We start from the raw sequence: 21,260 nt of genomic DNA on the forward strand, positions 1-21,260 counted from the left end.
CTGGCATGTTAGCATGGAGTACCAAGTTTTAGCCACCCTGCACTGCTCATTCCCAAGGTTCTCAGCCTGTTAGCTCCTTGTGGAAAACTCACTGCTCCAACGGGAACAGGTGCTGCATTCCAGGCCTCGCTGTCTTGCCCTCCAGGTCTCAGAAGTCCCCAAAAGGCTGTTCTGAAGTTGTGGGGGCCTAATGCAGGCAAAGCTCAAGTGTTGTAAGTTCCAATTCATAGCAATGATAGGGTGCTGCAGAGCTCTGTAATGTTTTGTGCCTCCAAGGGAAGGAGGCCCTGTTGGTACATGGTGCAACAGGGCTTCCTGATCCTCCCTGCCCAACAGTAGCTATTCTGGCTTGAGCAGTACAAAGGGATGGGGCATGAGGCACCCTGGGGACAAGCACCCACCAGGAGAAGGGTGGCTAGGGCAGGTACATCTACAGAGAACAATGCCAGTGCTGGGGGGCTGTGTGCTTTTATCAACGTTTCCACATTTCAATTTTCAAAAACAACTTAGACTTTAGAGTAAGTTTCAACCTATGGAAAATTTACACGAGTCTTTCCCTGGACTACCCCAGCTCTCCCTCGATGCACATGTCATAATCAAAGCCAGAACATTTCCAATGAAGTCATATTAGTCACTAAACACAAACCCCATGCTAACCTCACCATTGCCTCCCTCTGTCCTTCTCTCACTCAGGAGTCTGTTTGGTCCTGCATATCCCTCCTCTCTTTCCCTTTAAGGAACAAAAGTGTCCACCAAACTTCCATGCTTAGACATTGTGAGGTGTTCCACTCAGCATTTGCTGTCTTGGTAGGCATGGATTGAGGGATGTGGAAGGACTCTTCCTTCCTGGCCAGGAGTCCACAGAGCAACAGATGCTACAGCAATCTCTGTGAATCACAGTGGGACACCGAGGTCCCCAAGCTTACACTTGTTCATGGTACTCCTGTTAGAAGCCACAGTCTTGGATTTGGTCGGTAGGTGAGTTATACTACTATTTTGTGCTGGTCATTTTTCATTTGTGGTCTTGTTTCCTATCCAGGTACATTATAGGGCCTGGACTCACCTATTTTAGGCTTCCTATTGTAGTGAAGTTGATATGCATCCCTAGCTTAAGAGGAGATGTCACCCACCTTTTGGCCTGGGCTGGTCCTGAATAATAATAGTCCACATCTCAGCATCCTAAATAGTTAGGATTGCACAGGCTCCTCCCAGCTCCAATGTTCCTTCCTTCTCAACCCTACCCACTCAGCAGTGACTGACAGCTCTCTCTCCTCAGTTATTCTTACCTTCTGAAATTTCAGAGAGGAGACACACATTTTCTTCTTCATTGTACTCTCATTGCTCCCAAGAGTGCTTGAAATTTTACTGTCTATCTTTTCTCATTTTAGGCTCCCTAAGGAAGTGATACCCCCGGATCCTGGATGTTTCTCCATAAGGAGGCAGGTCCCAGTGACACAGAGGTAAACGTAGTCATGAACCCCAAAGGGAGGTCCTACTACTCCAGCTGCGGGCTGTCAGTTCCTTCTGAAACTCCCTCAGCTACAGTCATTCTCCATGATATAGTAGTCTTCCTGCACTCCCCATATTGATGGGTATGAAGACAGCATCATGATAATTGGCCAGGTCAAACTATGGGCACTCAGTGATGGAGCTAAAGGAGTTTCACTTGTTCCCCTATACAATCTGATATCCAGTCCCTCCCTTCAACAGAGTTCAATCTCTGCGGATGCCCTTCTCTACCAATTCTCTCAGTCTCTCTCTAGAACTAAGGAACAGGTGTATGTAATTGAGAAAATGCAAATACAATCTCTCATCATGATTGGGCTAATTTCCATAGGGAAAAAATGAACTACAAATTTATACTGAAACTGTCTCCCCACTTCTTTTATTTATGAAAGTTTGATCCCTAATTGCTTTTGTGTGTTTGTTGGTGGAGGTGTATAGGTACAGTTGTAGGGGTGAAGTGAATAGTAGGACTTGAACTCAGGTGCTTTGGCTCTTAACCTGGATATTTTTGTTCAAGGCTGGCACTCTTACCATTCCAGTCACTAGTCCACTTGTGGCTTTTTCCAGTCTAACGGAAATAAGAATCTCTTGGGTTTCTCTGCCTACACTGGCTTGAAACTGCATTTCTGGTATCAGCCTCCCAAAAGGCTAGAATTACAGGTGTGTGTGAGCAACTTTTGCATGGCCTCCCACTGCCACTTTAAAAGGGCAGCTTTTATCTTGTGAAGTAAAAGAACAATTCTTGATTGAAAACTGGGTATCAGTGTGATTTATGCAGATCTGGAGGCTCCTCATGGGAGGAATGGCCTTCTCTTGGGAAGGATCACCGCACTACATGAACCAAGTAGATTGAGGAAATGTTCCCAGAGAACACACCGGATACTCTGAGTAGAACAACACCCAAACCACAGGTCCTTAAAACATTGCCTAAAATATATATTTTTTTTAACGAAAGCACTCACAGACACGTCTCCCATATTCTTGGGAAAAATAACAGTAGAGCAGCCATCTGGATCCTGTCTGAAGGGGGTATAGGGTGTTTGGAACCAAGCCTTTTCATTAGCCCAAATCACATCACAAAGAGGCAATATGGATGCTCCTACTCAATGACTGGGCCCTTTACTGCTACACTATTAGGCTTCTTAAACTGAATGAAAGTATTCACCAAGTTTCTAAAGTTAAAAAAATAAATGGGGAAGAAGTAAAAATATTGCATGTGTGAGCAGATAACAAGAATCTATTCTAGATTGCAAGTTGCCAAACAGAAAATGTGCAAATCATAAAAACTAAGATTTGTTAAAAAAAAAAAAAAAAAGCCTCCTCCCAGAAAATGTAATCTGTCGATCTACCTGCTGCAGGTTGTAAAGGCTTACGTACAGCCTGGATATCACTCAGGGGTGGCTGCTGCCACCGATTGTAGGTGACATAGCCAGAACTGCTTTGGTATTTACAGTGGCTCTAGGACACTCTGATCATTATATATAGCATTTCCAACTTTCTCTCTTTGAAGACCCAACGATCATACTGACTTTAGCGAGTTCTTGTGTCCAAGAAAGGGAAAATTCAAAGTGAACTTGGCACCAAGATTGTCTTGTTCTGACTGAAGGATTATTGACTAAGGGATAAAACCTGCCCCTGCTAGGAGATTTTACACATTGAATTTGGAAACAACAGGTATTTTCTAAGGTCTTATAAACTGGACTAAATTAACTTAGGGATATGGAACTAGACTAATTTAAGACATGAGGTTGGAAAGAAAGATCAACAAGCATCCCAATACCGGTATCCCATTATGTGTTGGTGGATGCTACTGCCACAGGAGATTGGAAAGCAAAGCAGCCATGGGGGAAGGTGGCCTTAGCAGGGGACAAGAACTTGCCATAAGGCGCAGCCAATGCTTTGCTGGAGTTTGTTTTTACTGGCTTTGTAATTCCAGGGATGTTGATGCTATACTATATAGGGAATAAGCTTCTTCCTCAGCCTCCTCCCATACTGTTGATTCTGTTTTCAAAGTGGTTTCTTGTTCTGATTTCACAGAGTAGAGCAAAGCAAAAATTTATACCTACCTACATACAAAGTTATTCTTTTTATGAAGTTTGAGTCTGACCATTGAAGAACAACTACAACTTTTCATACACAGAGTTCTAAGCCAGGGCTTTACTGAAAACAGTCATTGAGACACTTCCTACTAGTTCCCCATCCTCTGAACACTATCAAGATGGAATATAGTGCTGCCTCTCCCCTTACCCCCCCCACACAAGTCCTGAGGGTTGAACTCAGGATCTTCTGTTTAGTTGACTGGCACTTGACTATTTGAATCACACTTTCAGTCTTGTTTGTACTAATCACTTGGAGGCTCAATTTTAACAGACTTTTCTAATTGAGCTAGTCAAGATCATATGGATGGATTTCCAACTTTTGAGTAGCTAGGATTACAGATGTAAGCCATCTGCCTCCTGTTAGATTATATTGTAATGAGGGAGGTTGGGAGGTTTGTAAAGAACACAGGAGAACAGGGCTTGCAGATGCAGATTCCAGCAACTGGTGTGAGGTGTAGTCCATTAGGTGAGGCTGACCTCATCACAGCCTTGCCATTTGCCCCCAAGTTAGTAATGTTTTTGCACTATGCAAGAATTGATTCCTTTAAATGAGCAAGCTACACTAATTTATCATGATTCTAAATGAGATGTACCAAGGCCTTGTTAGAAAGCTCATACTGGGGTTTAATGATAAAGCTGTTGTACATAAACCCATAAGAATCAAAAGCTGTCCACTATTCCACGCTTATCCAATGATATATTTGTACCTATATAAAAAATTCTGGTCTCAAAATCTATGAAGAAAATCAATACCAGGGTTTCAATGGGATTGATATATTGTTTTACAACTACAATTTCTATTTTGCCTGGAATAATAATAATGCCATATGAAATTATGTCTGTGTCTCAGAGATCCATGCTAAATTCACCAGCAGCCCTGCTCAGAGGAAGGGTGCCATGATGGTGTGTGAATTCATTTGTAAACATGAGTTGAACAGAAACTCATTTTGTTAAAACACAGCCATCCATCAAAGCTTTGTAGAAATGACCTGTCAGGAGAGACCTCCCCAGGCCACAAAGCTGTAGAATCATGAATTACAAAATTCCAGCTGCAGTGTGTCTTGTGGTAGGAGATCATGATGGACCTAAAGAGGAAAATGTGTACAACTTTGTTAAGTATATATAGGGTTTTGTTTGCTATCCATGTCTCTGAGCCTCTTTGTGCTCAAGGCTAGTGTTCTACCAACTGAGTTCCAACAATACTTCCAGCTTTTTCTGAGTAGTTTATTGGAGATAAGAGTCTCATGAACTTTTTTATCTGGGCTGGCGTCAAACTGCAGTCCTCAGATTTCAGACCCCTTAATAGCTAGGATTACAGGCATGAACTAGCTGGCTCCTGGTTTTTATATATAACTTTTAAAACGTACAATTAAAGTCCATAAATATTAAAAGATGTATAATGCAGCATACTCAATTAGTATTTGTTCCCACTGGATCATCTGTGAACAGAGTTAAAGATTTGCCACAGTTAGTTTTTGAAGACAGAATTCATTCTGAGAAGACATTTGAGAAGGTCAGATATAAAGTCAGACCATCATAGAAGGGAGTAGGAATTGTCTAGGAAATCCAGGCAACAAGATCTGAATTAGGAAGTAGTGTGCTGCCTTCCTCAGCACACTCAGCTTTATTATCTGAAAAAGGAAGGATTGAGTGGGAAGAGGTCACGTTCCTGGGGCAGTTTATGGGTTTGTTTTGCTCTCTCTCCAAATTCTCTAATATAGGAGTGCTGAGTAATAGCCTCTTCCTTTGAAAACTTCCCACATTATCTCACTCTATCAGGAGTGGATACCTCACTTCTGTGCAGAGGAGCTTGCTTTTGGGTCCTTCAGACACATGCAGACACCAAAAGCACAATGCTATAAATGGAACCCAAGCTACTCAGTTTTATCAATGATGTAAGAGCTGTTTCATGACAATGAATCTGCAAACTGGCCATCATCAATTCCAATAGTGGAAATAGCAGCCCCAGACAGTGGATAATGTAAGATATTAGTTGATCTCCATTCTCACTTCCCTTCCCTTCCATTCTGGATATTTGCCACAATGAGGATCTTAGCGTCAAAAAGTTTAAGGAATTTGAGACATGACACCACAGAAATAAGCAAATATATATACATAGAAAGATTGTTTTGTGTAATGTCCCTCTTAGGCATATAAAGTTAATTTAAATAAACTGAGTAAGAAAGAAAAAGGTTTTAAACCTTTAAAAAAAAAGCAGTGAAACTGCTTTAAATAATTTTTTTCTGACTCTCCAATATTCCATTAAGAAAAATTCTCATGACAAAAATAGATACACTCAAAGCAGCAGCAATGCGGGTTTTGCAGAAGCACAATATTTCTGTTTCCTATAATATCAGCTGAGCTTTCTGTGGGATCCAGGAAAAGAACATGGCAGTGGGAGGCTAGTAGAAGAAGTAGGAGTGCGGATCTGATGAAAACATGCATCTAAAATCACCTAAAAGTGCAAGAGATAAGGTTTCTGCTTAAATGTGTGTATCTATCTTTTCTCTTTTTCTAATCCCAGTACTACAAAGCCTCAGCCTCTGTCAAGGTCAGAGACTGGACAGTGGAGGAGGTAACAGGCTGGAGAATAGCATGATTGGTGAGAGAAGCTCCAAGATGCACAGGAGAGAACACAGGTGGTCTCACAGAAAATGTACAAAGTCACCAGAGAAGACAATGGTGTGTGCGTTTGTGTTTGTGTGTGTGTGCCCACGCGTGCATGTGTATGTAAAAAGTGAGGATTAAAATCATGCAACATATTCTGAATTATGGTTCAACAATCAGCAGTGTCCACACATTGACATGAGGTTCTGATAGTCTAGAGCAGAATTATGTCCACTGATTAAGGCTTATAATTTCAAGTCCAGTAAGAAGGCACTGCCTTCTAGTACTATACCACAAAACTCCAATTAGAGAACCCAGAATGATAATGAGATTACAACATTTTAAAACAAATGTATGTTATTCTGTGGAATAACAGAGCTGGGGAAGACTGAGGTCCAAGGCTAGTCTAGGCAAAGTGTTAGCAAGAAGACCTTATCTCAACAAATACTTCTGGCTAGGTCGTTCATGCCTGCAATCCCAGCTCTTAGGGAGGTGTATGTGAGGGAAGAGCAATGCCCAAAAATTACTTAAAATACGTAAAACAAGAAGGGGGCTGGAGGTGTGGTAGAGTGCATGCCTAGCATGTATGAGGCTTTGAGTTCAATAAAACCATAAAATACCAAAAGAAAAAAAAAACCAACAAATGTAAGATGTGCTCATTAGCTGGATTCAGATACCTATGCAAAGAAGCCAAAAATGTATGGCTTCTTTCTTCTCTATAAGAAATATTTAGAGTGGGGCTGGGAAGGTGGCTCAGTGGTAGAGCGCTTGCCTTGCATGTATGAGGCCCTGGGTTCGATTCCTCAGCACCACATAAGCAAAAAGAAAAAAGCCAGAAGTGGCGCTGTGGCTCAAGTAGTAAAGTGTTAGCCTTGAGCAGAAGAGCTGAGGGATAGCGCCCAGGCCCAGAGTTCAGGCCCCACAACCAGACCCCGCCCCCAAAAAAGAAATATTTAGAATTCAGTGAAGATATGAGAAGTGTACAACACATGTACCATGCAGCTGTACATTATCTATATAGCACTCTTAGTCAACATACCTGAGCACTTGCTGTGTTTCACTTAGCCTTAAAATCAGTTATTGGCCTCTGATAAGCAGTCATTTAAGTCAGACTCATTGAAAGAGCAGATGAGTTAATTGAGTAACTGAGTTAAATGACAGGCATCTGGAAACAATCTGCTCAAGCTGTGTACAAAGGAAAAGAACCAACACTAGAACTTAAAATTTGGTTATGCCCAGTGCAAGTTGAGATGTATGCAATCATGGAGCCTTCCTGGCCATTGCAAGCTGTCTTTTCATATACTAGTCAATGTGCATGCATAGAAAGCCCCCTTGCTGTGTGCTTGGCCACAACACTAAGACCATCAGTGTTGTAGGATGACAACAAAACTCCTCACAGGGCAGAACATGGCCATTGTTATCTTGCACAAATAAGAAACCTGTCAAGCTGGGCACCAATGGCCCCTGACTGTCAACCTAGCTACTCAGCAGGCAGAGATCTGAGTATGGGAGTTAAAAACCAGCCTGGACAGGAAAGCCATTGAGATATTTATCTCTAATAAACCACCAGGAAACTGGTAGTGGCACTATGGCTCAAGAGCTAGTCTTGAGCTGAAGAGCTGAGCGATAGTTCCTAGGCCTAGAGTTCAAGACCCATGGCTGGAAAAAGAACAAAAAAAAAGAAAGACAGAAAGAAAGAAAGGAACAAAGAGATAAAGAAAGAAAAAAGAAACAAAGAAACAAAGAGATAAAGAAAGAGAAAGAGACAGAGAGAGAGAAAGAAACAAAGAAAGAAAGAAAAGAAATAAAGAAACAAAAAAAGAACGAGAAAATTGATAAACAGAAAGAAATCTGTCAAGATGAGAGCTATGGCAAAGTTCCAGCCTCTGCAGATGAAGACATCCGGACCTGGGAGTTGGCCCAAAGACAGAGGAACTGTTACCTTCTCCTAGTAAGAGCCAAATCTCCCACTGGGCACATACCACTAGCATGGAGCAGATGCCCATCACATACGTACTGCCCCATGTCAGTGTGGCCAGAGTGATTAGCAGCCAAGCTGCCAAGTACCCTCCGCTTCCCACCTCCTGGTCACATTGTGGGCCAGCTCAGAGTTATTCTCAGATGATTTTGTTGATAACAAGATGTGGGTGAAGCTGTCTTGCTTCCTGAAAATATCTCTGTATCTGGAGGCACTCTTTGTCTGCCTCACACTTAAAGGCAACCACTTATCCAAAGGCTGGTCTCCTCTGTCACCAATAAATTTCCTTTTCCCAGCCATCACTCATTAACAGACATCTGTATGTTGGCTGATAGCACATCCATGAATGGAGATGTACCTGTCAAGGGTTTGAAATCACATTGGTCGGTGATTTCCTATCACCAGTTCGCTTCCACTGTCACCTCAGAATTAGACCAGAAGCTGGTCTAAGTTCCAGGACTTATCAACCCAACGATGTCAGTATCAGAACTTTGTCAAAGTCTACTTCAAAAATACCTTTCAGTTTCAATCTATGTCTGACAGAAAATCCACCCCCTACTTTTTTGGTCTAGGATATGTACAGCTATAAACTGGGAGACTTTAAGAGAATGAGATTAGAGAGAATGGGTCTACTGGATAGGATCTGCTATAGGTCTGACAAGTAGGAAGGAAAAAGAAAACAGCATAAGAAATATGATTAACAAGGCCAAAGTGGTCAAAGGACATCTCTCCAATGCAAGAAGATCCTTCTGACAAACCTGTTCTTGTTGAGCCATTGGCTGGTATGGTGGTGCCACTTTAGACTCTGGTCCCATTAGAGCAACATACATGTCACAGCTTCTTCCTTCGATGGCCTAGGCACTCTACCAGAGGTTCATCCCCCATTCCTACCTCTGCTTTCTAAAAGGGTACACATATCAAGGGGCTCTCTTCTTTCCACCTACAAACATTCTACCAGTGTTCCCTCATGACATAACTCCTCAATGCCAAACTGGGTGTTTTGCCTTCACACCTAATATATCATCTCTAGAGCCTAACATTTGTTATCTTTCCTCCTTTTGGTACTGGGGACTGAACTGAGAGCTTTGTGCATGCCAGGCATGTACTCTACCACTGAGCTGCATCTTCAGCCAGAGCTTTGATTATACTATTCAAGGACTCAATTATTTGATACAATTACCAAGGCACATGAGAATAAGGGAGATGCTGCACTTAGCATTTGGACAAAATAATCACCCTGTCTATAGGAGTCACCTCAACATTAGCTTGTGTGGCAATTAGTGCAGAGCTCTGGCTAGGAGAAAACAAAAGCCATGTCTGAGAAATACATGATAATCTACTGGTAAAATTATCAAGAGGAGTTTTCTGAGGGATGAGGCATGAGTCATTAATTATGAACCAAGAACTACTTCTTCAAAAGTGTAAAGAAATAAGCCAAAGCCACCAGAAAAGACTCAAAAACGGGCACTTAAGATAAAACAAAACTGTTCTTAGTCAAACACTGGTAAATAGGCTGGATGGGGCCTCCACCACAGCTTGGCCTCAATCCTTATCCCACTGAGGAATGAGAGTACCTTGGCCAGGCCTGCCTTCAGTTCAGACCCAGCAGCCTTAGAGGATTTGGAGTCATCCAACCTGGTCAGTTCCAAGACTAGAGACCCAGGTATGTCAATTTGCTGGCCCATACCTACTCCCTAGGACTCCCACATTGGAAGCTATTTGCACTTTGATCTGCCCTGGGGCTTCTAGTCACAGAACAGTCTCTCTGGCAGTTTACTTTCTGCTGAGTGAGACCAACTTGGCTTAAAGATCTCTACCCCACTCCTCCCCACCCTACCCCAACCTCAGGCCTGGTATAGGAATGCTTAGGGAACTTACTATCTCCCAACTTTACTAGAAACAAGGAACTTGCACCTCACCCAGTAGTATCTTTCCTTAGAGCTTCCTAAAATTTGCTGGATTCCCATAGGTCCTGTTTCTGGAGCAAAAGGGGCTCTTACAAGTTATTGGTGGCCATTGAGGAATGCCTGACACAGACAACGTACCTGGAGCCTCACTGCAAGAAGAATGAAAGATTCTGGCAAAAAGAACTAGTGAATGATTTTGGACTCTGGTGAAAACAGAAGTTTTCACCCTCTTCCTGGCCATTGTGTAGGTTCTAAGCAATTGAGATTTCTGTCTCACTCATGCAAAGTAAACATACCCAACAGGCTGGATCTTTTTCCCTTACAACCCCCTGTGGGCCTCAGACAGCTTCAAATGCTGGAAAATGAGTATGAGAATGGGTCATTGGGCCATGTCTCCCTTCCACTCCTTGACTTGGAAGTACTGAATCAAGCAGATATCGATACGCTATGGGACTGGTCAGCTTCTCACTCCCTCAAACAGCTAGACTCATTTCTGTCCTTAGAGCTGACAGATGCCTTGAGAAACTACCCTGGCAACCAGGATCTTGCACTCATCTTGTGAGTGCTGCTTCACTGCCAACTGAACTATAAGCACAGGGATTGGGGTTCCTGCTACTGTTTCTGGGGAATGTGAATGAAATCCCTCTGATGGGGCATGAGACCAGAACCTGTGGTTGTCTGAAGGAGAAGTAGATCCTTAATGGCCAGTATTCATACCTGCATTTTGTGGTCCCATTCCCAAAGAGGAATGCATACTAGCTGGCAGGATAAGAATGTCCTGTGTCAGAATAAAGGAGGAAGAGTCCCTGCTACCTCAGTGCCCAGACAAGTCTTGAACATCAATCCCTTCAGTACTCCAAACATCACCTTGGTACTAGGAAAATTGTAACATCTGGATCTGGTTTACTTTCTCTTCAAACTGTTTTTATGCTAATGGCATGTTATTGAGAAACTGCTAACTTTAAAACTGGGCCAGGGAAAATAAACAATATTGGCACTTGTCATCTTCCTCTTCAAAATAGTGGGAACGCCATGAATTTGAAATTCCTCTTGAGCACCATTCCTATATTAATAAGATTAAATCCTGCTGGCCAACTTTATATTTCAAATACATTGAAAGAAAAAAAAGGGATTCTAAAGAAGAATAAGGACTCAAGAGTACAAAATGTATACTTTATTTTTTATAAATAAGGCTTTAGAATAATACTATTTAAAAGAAATCTGCATTTTTACATTCACCATCAGTGAGTTCCTGACTGGAAAGGCTGTGCATGATGATACACAGCAGGGACCTCACTGCAGGACAACAGGAGCTCAGGAAAGCACCATTCATTTGAGAAGTAGTAGGCAGGCTCTGACAGTCCTGTTGCATTGCTACCAATGGGAAGTCTTAAACTTCTTCCTCCACCAAGTCTTCTTCAAATTCCCCCTGTTCATCAGCAGTGGCATCTTGGCACTGCTGGTACTCGGGCACCAGGTCGTTGATATTGCTCTCAGCCTCAGTGAACTCCATCTCATCCATGCCTTCTCCCGTGTACCAGTGCAAGAATGCCTTGCGCCGGAACATGGCACTGAACTGCTCTGAGGTGCGCTTGAAGGGTTCTTGGATGGCCGTGTTGTTGCCGATGAAGGTGGCTGACATTGTGAGGCCACGCGGGGGGATGTCACATACAGCTGTCTTCACATTGTTGGGAATCCAGTCTGCAATGTAGCTGCTGTTCTTGTTCTGCATGTTGAGCATCTGCTCATCCACCTCCTTCATGGACATGCGGCCTCGGAAGATGGCAGCTGCTGTCAGGTAACGACCATGGCGGGGATCACAGGCAACCATCATGTTCTTGGCATCAAACATCTGCTGGGTGAGCTCGGGCACTGAGAGAACATGGTACTGCTGGCTGGCCCGGCTGGTCAAGGGTGCAAAGCCAGTCATGAAGAAGTGTAGGCGGGGGAAGGGCACCATATTCACGGCTAGCTTGCGCAGGTCTGCATTCAGCTGGCCGGGGAAGCGCAGGCAGGTGGTGACTCCACTCATTGTGGCTGACACCAGGTGGTTCAGGTCTCCATAGGTGGGTGTGGGCAGCTTCAGTGTGCGGAAGCAGATGTCATACAGGGCCTCATTGTCGATGCAGAAAGTTTCATCTGCATTTTCCACCAACTGGTGGACAGACAAGATCGCATTGTAAGGTTCTACCACGGTGTCTGACACCTTGGGGGAGGGCATGACGCTGAAGGTGTTCATGATGCGGTCTGGATACTCCTCTCGGATCTTGTTGAGAATCAGGGTGCCCATGCCTGATCCAGTGCCACCTCCCAGGGAGTGAGCCAGCTGGAAGCCCTGGAGACAGTCACACCTTTCTGACTCCCGCCTTACCACATCCAGCACTGATTCCAACAGCTCGGCTCCCTCCGTGTAGTGGCCTTTTGCCCAGTTATTGCTTGCCCCGCTCTGGCCTATCAGACACAAAGACATGATGAGAGACACACTCCAAGAAAAATGACTGTGCCTGTCCTATTGTGAAGACAATAGGACTCTTCTGAGCTAACCTTTGCTATTACATTAGATAAAGGAAATGTTTTCAATGTATCTGGGACCCTACAAATCACCCAGGTTCTAAAGAAAAGTAAAGAGAGTGTGAAGGAAAATACATTTTAACCCAAATTAAGTACTTCTAGAAATGAAGAACCGAGCCTGCCTTAATACTGGAAATGTAGTTACTTTCACACAGTGTGGTCAGAGGGAAGCTAAACTGCAAGCACTTTTCTGCACCTTGTTCACACATAGCTGTGCTTTGATTTCTGGTGTCCTGAAGTGGTTCTGTTATTGCCAGGGCTTTAAAATGACCAGCAGTGCTGAAACCTTGTTGGTGGCTTTCTCTACTTGATGCTCTTTCCCTTCAGAGGCTTCTTTGTCATGGAGGGCTTGCAGAGTTGCACTGATCTGAGCTGTCTGAGAGGCCAGGGGCATGACTCCCGTTGGACTGGAATAGGTGGGTTAGGTGAGGACAATATCAAGATGGATAAAGTCTCAGCCCAGCACTGGAGTGCCTGGATGTTAGGATCCATGGACCATGATGACTTACCAAATATGAAGTTGTCTGGCCTAAAGCTCTGGCCAAATGGTCCCGATCTCACTGAGTCTAATGTTCCAGGCTCTAGGTCCACCATGATGGCCCGAGGAACATATTTGTTGCCTGTGAGAAAAAGAGTTGACTTAGGCCTATACTTGACAAGAACTTAGGGGGCAGAGCTTATGATTCTAAGTGACTCTCAGCATTCATTACAAAAATTACAGCATTTGAGACATGGAAACAGAAAAGATATCTTGAGCATGAATCCCCATGCAAGAGGCTTCAGCAACTTTAAGGATGTTTGCAGTTGTCTATTTCCATTGAATATTCATTCCTTTGCTTTGGGCATGGTGGCTGAAATCTCAGCTACAGAGGAGGCAAAGATGAGTATCAGGCTTTGAGTCTAATGGTGCAAAAGATAGGTGGCAACACTTTTTTTGTGGTTCATCATGGGGCTTGAACTCTGGGCCTGGGCACTGTCCCTCAGCTCTCCAGGTCAAGGCTAGCACTCTATCACTTGAGCCACAACCCCACTTTCAGTTTTCTTATTGGAGATAAGAGTCTCAAGGACTTTTCTGCTCAGGCAAGATTTGAACCATGATCCTCATATCTTAGCCTCCTAAGTAGCCAGCATTACAGGAATGAGTTACCAGTGCCTATCAGCAAGAAACTTTCTCTTTTTTGTTAATTTTATTTTATTGTAAAGGTGCTGTATAGAGGAGTTAGTTACATGAGTAAAGAAATGAGAACATTTCTTGTCAAAAATTGTTACCCCCTACTTTGTTGTTCTCCCACTATCCTTCCCCTTCCCCAATTACCTTCCTCAAGAAATGAACCAGGTTCATGCCTATAATCCTAGCTACTCTGGAGGCTGAGATCAGAGGATCACTCTTCAAAGCCAGCTGGGGCAGGAAAAGTCCTTAAGACCCTTATCTCTAATAACCTAACAGAAAACCAGAAATGGCACTGTGGCTCAAGACGTAGAGCTGCTTGCCTTGAACTGAAGAGTTGAGGGACAGTGCCTAGGCCCAAAGTCCAAGCCACATGACCGACACCCCAACGCCAAAAAAAAAAAAAAGCCAGGTATGGCTATTCACCAAGTAGATGTAGGGGAATTCAAGTGTAAGGCTTTCCTGGAGAAAACATTTATACAATATATATTTATTGTCTTATAATTTTTCAATAATGGTTATCAAATAGCACACATCCTTGTATTCAAATACTCAGAGCAACCTTGAGCAATGACTTGCAATTTCCCATTTATCCTGATTTGGCCCAAGGGAAAGCAGTTAACATGATGTAAACACCAGTTTTAGAATACCCCATTCCTAAACATTCACATGAAGAAAACTGGACATCCTGCTGGATATACAGGATCTAATAAAGACACAACCTAAAATTCTGTTCATAAGAGTGACACAATCCAACCCAACCACTCTCAACCAAGGTGAGGACATCCCAAAATATAGATCTATAAAACTCAAATTAAATAGTTTTGTACTTTTGTTTGTACTTGTTCATTGGATTAATATATAGGAAAGCCAATTATCCACGATTCTTTTTGTATACAATAATGCAGCATGGAAACTCAATATAAAATTAAATGATCTTTACATTGACAGTTACAAAAACTGAAAATCTGCTTTGTAGACTTCAATTAGGCTGTTTATGTTAGGAAAGACAATATTAATCATTTAAAAGGAATGTTTACAAATTAGTATTGTTTTTTTCTACATCAAAAGAATGTTTTCTTACTTTAAAAACCTTAAAAATATTGTTGGCTAAGTATTCATATTCAAAATGCTCAAGACCAGAAATGTTATAGATTTCAGGGTAAGACACTTTATTTATGCTTTGTGATTTGGACTATTCAGATATATATTAATGACTGAACATCCCTCTTTAAAATTATTAAAATTTTCTTTTTCAAAATATTGTTTTAGAAATTTAATCTATATTTTAAAGAGGCAATGTAACTGGGCTCTGCTTGCTTACAGGTGTAATTCTAGCTACTCAAAAATCTGAGATAAGACATTAGCATCGCAGATTGAAGTCAGCTGGGGCAGGAAAGTCTGGGAGACTCATCTCCAAGAAACTACCCAAAACAAAAGAAGCTCATAGTCAGTGCCCAGGCCTTGAGCTTAGGATGATCAGCACACAACCAAATGGCACTGGATTATATTATATTTTATCAATTGTTTTAGAATGCATATTTAGGCAGTCTCATTTTTAATTATGTGAAGCGGGCTCACGCCTTTAATCCTAGCTACCCAGAAGGCTGAGATCAGAGAATCACAGTTCAAAGCCAACCAGGGCATAAAAAGCCGGCAAACTCTTATCTCCAATAAAATACCAGAAAACTGGAAGTGGCACTGTGGCTTAAGTGGTAGAGCCACTTGCCTTGAGCTGAAGAGCTGAGCGACATTACCTAGGCCCAGATTTCAAGCTCCATGACCGGAAAACATAATCCAGGTGTGGTTAGTCAGCAAGTAGAGGTAGGGGGAACTCAGGTATAAGGCTTTCCTGGGGTAATTCACAAGAATATACTCAAAAATTAAAACAAAGTATCTGGTGGAGTGGCTCAGTTGGGTACAGCACTTGACTTATAAGATCAAGGTCACAAATTAAAACTACAATACTACCATAAGAAAGGCAGGAACTCCTTCCTTTTCATTAGTATTCCCCTGGGAACTATTTTGCCACCGTATGGGAAACCAGATGGGAGACATTCACCAGTTGCCTCATTGTAATACACCTCGATTCTCTGCAGCTGTAAATGGCTGTCTCCATAGTAGTTGCCAGTGCAATCAATATTGTGCTCATTGCTTATCATTTCCCAAAACTGAGATGGAAATAGAAGTGTATTATGACCTAGAATGTTAACTGTCCAAACAATGCATTTTAAAGTAACTATAAGAAACCCATGTCCTGTTGACACAAATATATTTGTAAAAAATAATTACATTTTCTAAATTAAAAAAAGCACAGAAATGGGTGGTATTTTAGTTTTCTTAATCTCTTTGTTATCTGGCTGAATAGAAGATGTCTGTGTTCTCCTATGAGTATTCCATCTTATGCAGTACCATATTCTCTTTGTATTCTATGTCGAGTAACTGGCCTTACATGGACATGAAATTGCCAAAGCAGTAACTTGAAGACTCAGTAAGAAGGGTCTCCAGAACCCCAAGTGTCCTCAGAGCATACACAACAGCCAATGATTTAGAAAACGCCCAACTTAAGGGAGCTTAGGTGGGGCATGAAACTCAGAGAAATTTGCATTAAGGTAGAAGAACTGTTCACAATTATCTGACACTCATCAGTTGACACAAGGGAATTGTCCGTATCTTTCAGCTCAAAATCACTGCATTCCTTGCATTCAAACCAGACCAAACGTGCATTAGTCTATTCCCAGGAAACTAAATACAAAGACTTGAGTCTCAGGTAAGACTAAGACATGCAAGGGATTTGAAACCACCCCAGCCTTGTTTAAAAACCACACCCACCAGGGCCACACAAATTAGGGAAATTGGATAAGCTATCTGGGGGACTTCATTTGCAGAAGTTTAGGGACCACTATGGAGCCCCACCTACTTCAGCCTAGCCATGACCACCACCACCTCCACACTCCAACCCGTCCTCCTTCTCCTTCCCCTAAATTTGAGACTTGGATCCTAGGCCAGTGCCATGCTCACCTTTGCGCCAATCTGGTTGCCACACTGGCCTGCCTGTATGTACACAATCTCCCTCATGGTGCAGGGCTGCAGAGCTGATGGATGTATGTCTTCAGCGGTGGTGCCCACAGAGGCAAACAGGTAGAGCTGGGAAGCAGGAATCGGACACAGTGAACTCAGAACCCCATTTATACCTCTGATTGTTACAGGGGCAGAGGAGGTGGGGCGGACTTGATTATAGGTGGAGCCAGCAGGTGCTCCAACTCAATCGCCCTATTGCTGGGTAATCAGAGGGCCCTACCAATTCCTACCTACCCTGGAATCCACCTGCCAGCTGCAAGTCCATTAGCACAGCTCCGACTCTATTTGGATCATCTGGTCACCCTGCCATCCACTCCCCACTCTGACTCACAAGAGAGCCTGAACCCTGGGATCAAGGAAAGAAGAGGAGGAACTTCCTCTGCACAAGGTCCTTGTTTGCCAGAAGCCCAGAACAAGCCTGCTGTCCATTTTTGATTGGAGGGTCTAGAAGGGGCATTTTCAGGTGTGATCGCAAGAGCAAGCACAACTGTTGGATTCCATGATTGATCCACTTTCCATTATGGGAAAAGTCAGGGGCTTAGGGTCTAGCCTTCATACTCAGGTTTTTTTCTTTCCTCTTAAAAGTAGCTTGCTTTATTACTTGGGCCATAGGACAACTACAGTGTACTTTTTGTTTCATTTGGCTTCTGCTCCTAGTGTAAGAACTCAGGTCCTGGTCAGAGTGTCTTTTTCTTTTTTTTGGCCGGAGTTAGGGCAGCTTAGTGATTTAGGGCTTGAAATTAAGGCCTGGTGACTCTTTCTGAGGTTTTTATTATTATTGAGATTAGGTGATTACCTTAATTTCTCTTATTTCACAGAATTGTGGAATAGTGATATTTAGTTGAAATTACAAACATATTTTAACCTTCACAAGTCAAATTATCATTATCATGGGCTATAAACTTTGTGAATTCTATAAGCTTTGACAATACAATTTATTTCTTCCACAACGGGTGATATTTACATTTCTCTTCTTTTGCTTAGTGCAGAATTTCCTGTCTTTCACTTTCATTCTGCCCCTCTCTTTCTGAGGTTTTATTGATTTACTTATTTAACTGAAAGGTAGAAGGCTCTACTACTTGAACTACAGCTCAACTTCTGCCTTTTTTAAAGTGTTTAATATGAGACAAGAGTCCCATGGGTAGTCAAGGGCAGTACAGTGAGGCTTGAAATCTGAGGATCACTATTCAAAGTCAACCTGGGCAGGAAAGTCTATGAGACTTTCCTCCAATCAACCACTAATAGGCAGAAGAAAGTAGAACTTTAGACATGAACAAAACACTTCAAATTTAAGTCCCTCGACTGAACAAACTGAAGCAAGTTTCATGGACTTCAATGCCCATGATGGCTTTGAACCATGATCTTCATACTTCAGTGACTTTAGCACTCAGGATTATAAGTGTGAGTCAACATTTACAAATCTTTAATTACCTTTTCTTTCACCTTTTCAGGTTATTTATTATTTCTTTTTTTGACAATTTTTCTTAGGGGCTAGCTTTCATGCTTAGTTTTTTCTTTCCTCTTGAAACGACCATGCTTTACAAATTTTACCACATGTAAACTACAGGCTGGTTCTCTTTTTTGTAGCTCTTCTTCTAGGGCTCAAACTCAGGTAATGGTGACTGAGGTTCTTTTTTTATTTTTATTTTTTTAAATTAAGTGCTGGTTGTTAGGTCTTGAAATTAAGGCCTGATGACTCTCCTTGAGGTTTTATTTATTTTTACCTTAATGGTGGCAGGTTTCACTAGTTGAGCCACAGCTCAGCTTCTGCTTTTCCTGTGGTTACTAGGAGAGTAGAATATCAACAGCAAGCCAAGAGTAGTACAGGGACGACTGAAATCTGAGAATCATGGTTCGAAGCCAATCTGGGCAAGAAAATCAATGAGAAAATTATCTCTAATTAACCACCAATAGGTAGGAAGAAGTAGACCTCTAGTCATAAGGAAATCATAGCAAGTTCAAGCCCCAGTACTGAACACAGTAAAATAAGTCTCCTGTACTTTCTGCCCAGGATGGCTTTGAAACACGATCCTTAGTTTTCAGCAATCTGAGCAAGTATGATTGCACTTTTGAGCCATGATTTAGAAATCTTTAATATGCTCATTTTTGCCCCTTTTCATTTATTTGATTTGTCTTCCCCCCTTTGTAAAGTTCATGTCCTTTATTATTAGGGCCTAGCTATTCTCACTCAGTATTTATTTATTTATTTATTTTGTCAGTTGTGGGGATTGAACTCAGTGCCTAGGTATTTTCTGTCAGGGACAAAGCAGGCACACTGCCACTTTCAGCCACAGTGCCACTTCCACTTAATTGGAAAAAAACAGTCACCAGGGGACTTTTCAGCCTGGACTGGCTTCCAATTGTGGGAAGCTTCCTGAGTAGCGAGTATTACAGGCATGAGCCAGAGAAACCTGGCTTGTTTTCTTAGATCAAAACTAGCAGGCTCTACAATTTATGCCACACTACTTCACTGTGCATGAGATTTTTGTATTTTGTTTTTTGCTCAAAGCTTGCAGGAACAAAAACTCAACTCCTGAGGGTTTTTTTCTTTTGGGGGTTGGGAGAGGTTTGAATTCAGGGCCTGTGGACTCTCTCTGAGGGTTGTTTTGTTTTTGGTATTTGGTTTTATTTCGAAGCTAGCAGGCTATTGAGCCTCAGCTCAAGTTCTGCCTTTTTGTGTTTTTTTGGTGTTTAATAGGATTGGAGTCACATGTTAGCTCTACTTCAATTATTTTTGTAAGTTTTAATCTTCTTTACAAAGTATGATATATTTTTTGTTAGATAGTTATTGGTGTGCTTTTATTGGGTTGTTTTGGTATGAACAACACTGGGGATTTAACTCATACCTCGTTTATGGGAAGAAAGTATTCTGACACCTAAGTCACAATTCAGCTATGGCCTTTTTTTTTTTTTTTATTTTCTATTTGTTTGTTTGTTTTTTCTTGGTCATGGGCTTCAACTCTAGGCCTGGGCTCAGTACCTATGGTCTCCAGCTCAAGACTAGCACTATACAACTTTAGCTACAGCACTACTGCAAGGTTTTTGAGTGGATTATTGAAGATAAGAGTCTCATGGACTTTTTCTGTCTGGACTGGCTTTGATCCACGATCCTCAGATTTCAGCCTCCTGAGAAGCTAGGGTTACATGCATGAGCCACAGGCATCTGGCTATCATAGTGTTTTGTTTTCTTAAAAAATACTGTTTAAATTACTTATTTTTGTCCTTATAATTTAATTTAATATTTTAATCTTTTTTTCATCCCGGGGAATTGTGTATAGGACCCTGTGTATGTCTGTATCTACATGCTTTTGTATGCATATGTGCCAGTACTGGGGCTTAAATTTCCTTAACTTTTTCCATACAAGGCTGAAACTGTAACACTTGAACCATACCTCCAGTCTGTTTATTTTTGCTGCTTAGTTGAAAATAATAATATCTGATTTGCTACTTTGGAGGCTTAGGATTTTAGGTGGTAGTTTGGAGCCAGACTGGGCAGTCTCCTTACCTCTTCCCTCTAATATACTACTCAGGAAAAGCTGCATGTATCACTGTGGCTCAAGAGGTAGAACACTACCCTTAATGAAAAGCAACTCATATACAGTGCCAAAGCCTGAATTTAAGCTCTGGGGCCAGCAGGTTAAAAAAATTAAAAAACTCTGAATTATCTGAACAGTCTAGCTTTAAACTATGATCCTATAGATCTCAGCCTCTGAAATAGCTAGGGGATTACAGGTTTGACCCTTTAGTTAAAGCGATAGTTTTCTATTATTATTATTTACAGCTTTTTCTAAAAAAGACACAATGTGGCTAACAGTGGCTCATGGTTATAATCCTTGCTATTATGGAGGCTGAGATATAGGAACCTTGGTTTGAAGTTGGACCCAATGACAGAATGTCTGTGAGTCTTATCTCCAATTAACACCCAAAAATATGGATGTAGAACTATGGCCCAAGTTTTAGAGTAGTAGCCTCGAGCAGTAAAAGCTTAGGGACAGTGCACAGGCAATGAGTGCAAGTCCCAGGATCAGCAAAAAAAATTAAATAGAACCCAAATCTCATCAAGCGTATGGCTACTGATAGTTTGCCAATGTTTTCCTCAAATTCTGTTTGATAGCCACCACAAAGAAAAATAGAGAAACCAACAAATTATGTATCCACAGCCAGATGAATTTTTTGCTGATAAATCTGCACTAATTATATTTTTAAAATTTTTTTACACTTTTTCATTTTAAAAGTTAGCCAAAATATAATGCCAGTTGAAGAGAAATTGCATGTGATGACGACTTCAGCACTGCATTCATCAGATTTTTAAAAGAAGATGCTACCTATTTATACCTTTTAAA

At 41.8% G+C, this 21,260-nt stretch overlaps 1 protein-coding gene across 3 annotated transcripts; it reads right to left on the reverse strand.

The window, feature by feature from the left end:
* Nucleotides 1-11,487: 11,487 nt before the first annotated feature.
* LOC138810929 (tubulin beta-2 chain-like) lies at nucleotides 11,488-16,914 on the reverse strand. 3 transcript variants are annotated; one of them, XM_069998330.1, is made up of 4 exons: nucleotides 16,858-16,914; nucleotides 15,899-16,007; nucleotides 13,178-13,288; nucleotides 11,488-12,548 (listed from the first exon to the last, which is right to left on the reverse strand). In XM_069998330.1, the coding sequence occupies exons 1-4, from the start codon at nucleotides 16,912-16,914 to the stop codon at nucleotides 11,488-11,490; spliced, it is 1,338 nt and encodes a 445-aa protein (XP_069854431.1). The 3 variants fall into 3 exon arrangements, with proteins under 3 accessions (XP_069854431.1, XP_069854430.1, XP_069854432.1); XM_069998329.1 differs by having other exon boundaries at nucleotides 15,881-16,007; XM_069998331.1 differs by lacking the exon at nucleotides 15,899-16,007 and having other exon boundaries at nucleotides 16,881-16,914.
* Nucleotides 16,915-21,260: the final 4,346 nt, after the last annotated feature.

This window comes from Dipodomys merriami, unplaced genomic scaffold (assembly GCF_024711535.1).
Source record: "Dipodomys merriami isolate MVZ:Mamm:240054 unplaced genomic scaffold, mDipMer1.0.p SCAF_510, whole genome shotgun sequence".
NCBI lineage: Eukaryota > Metazoa > Chordata > Mammalia > Rodentia > Heteromyidae > Dipodomys > Dipodomys merriami.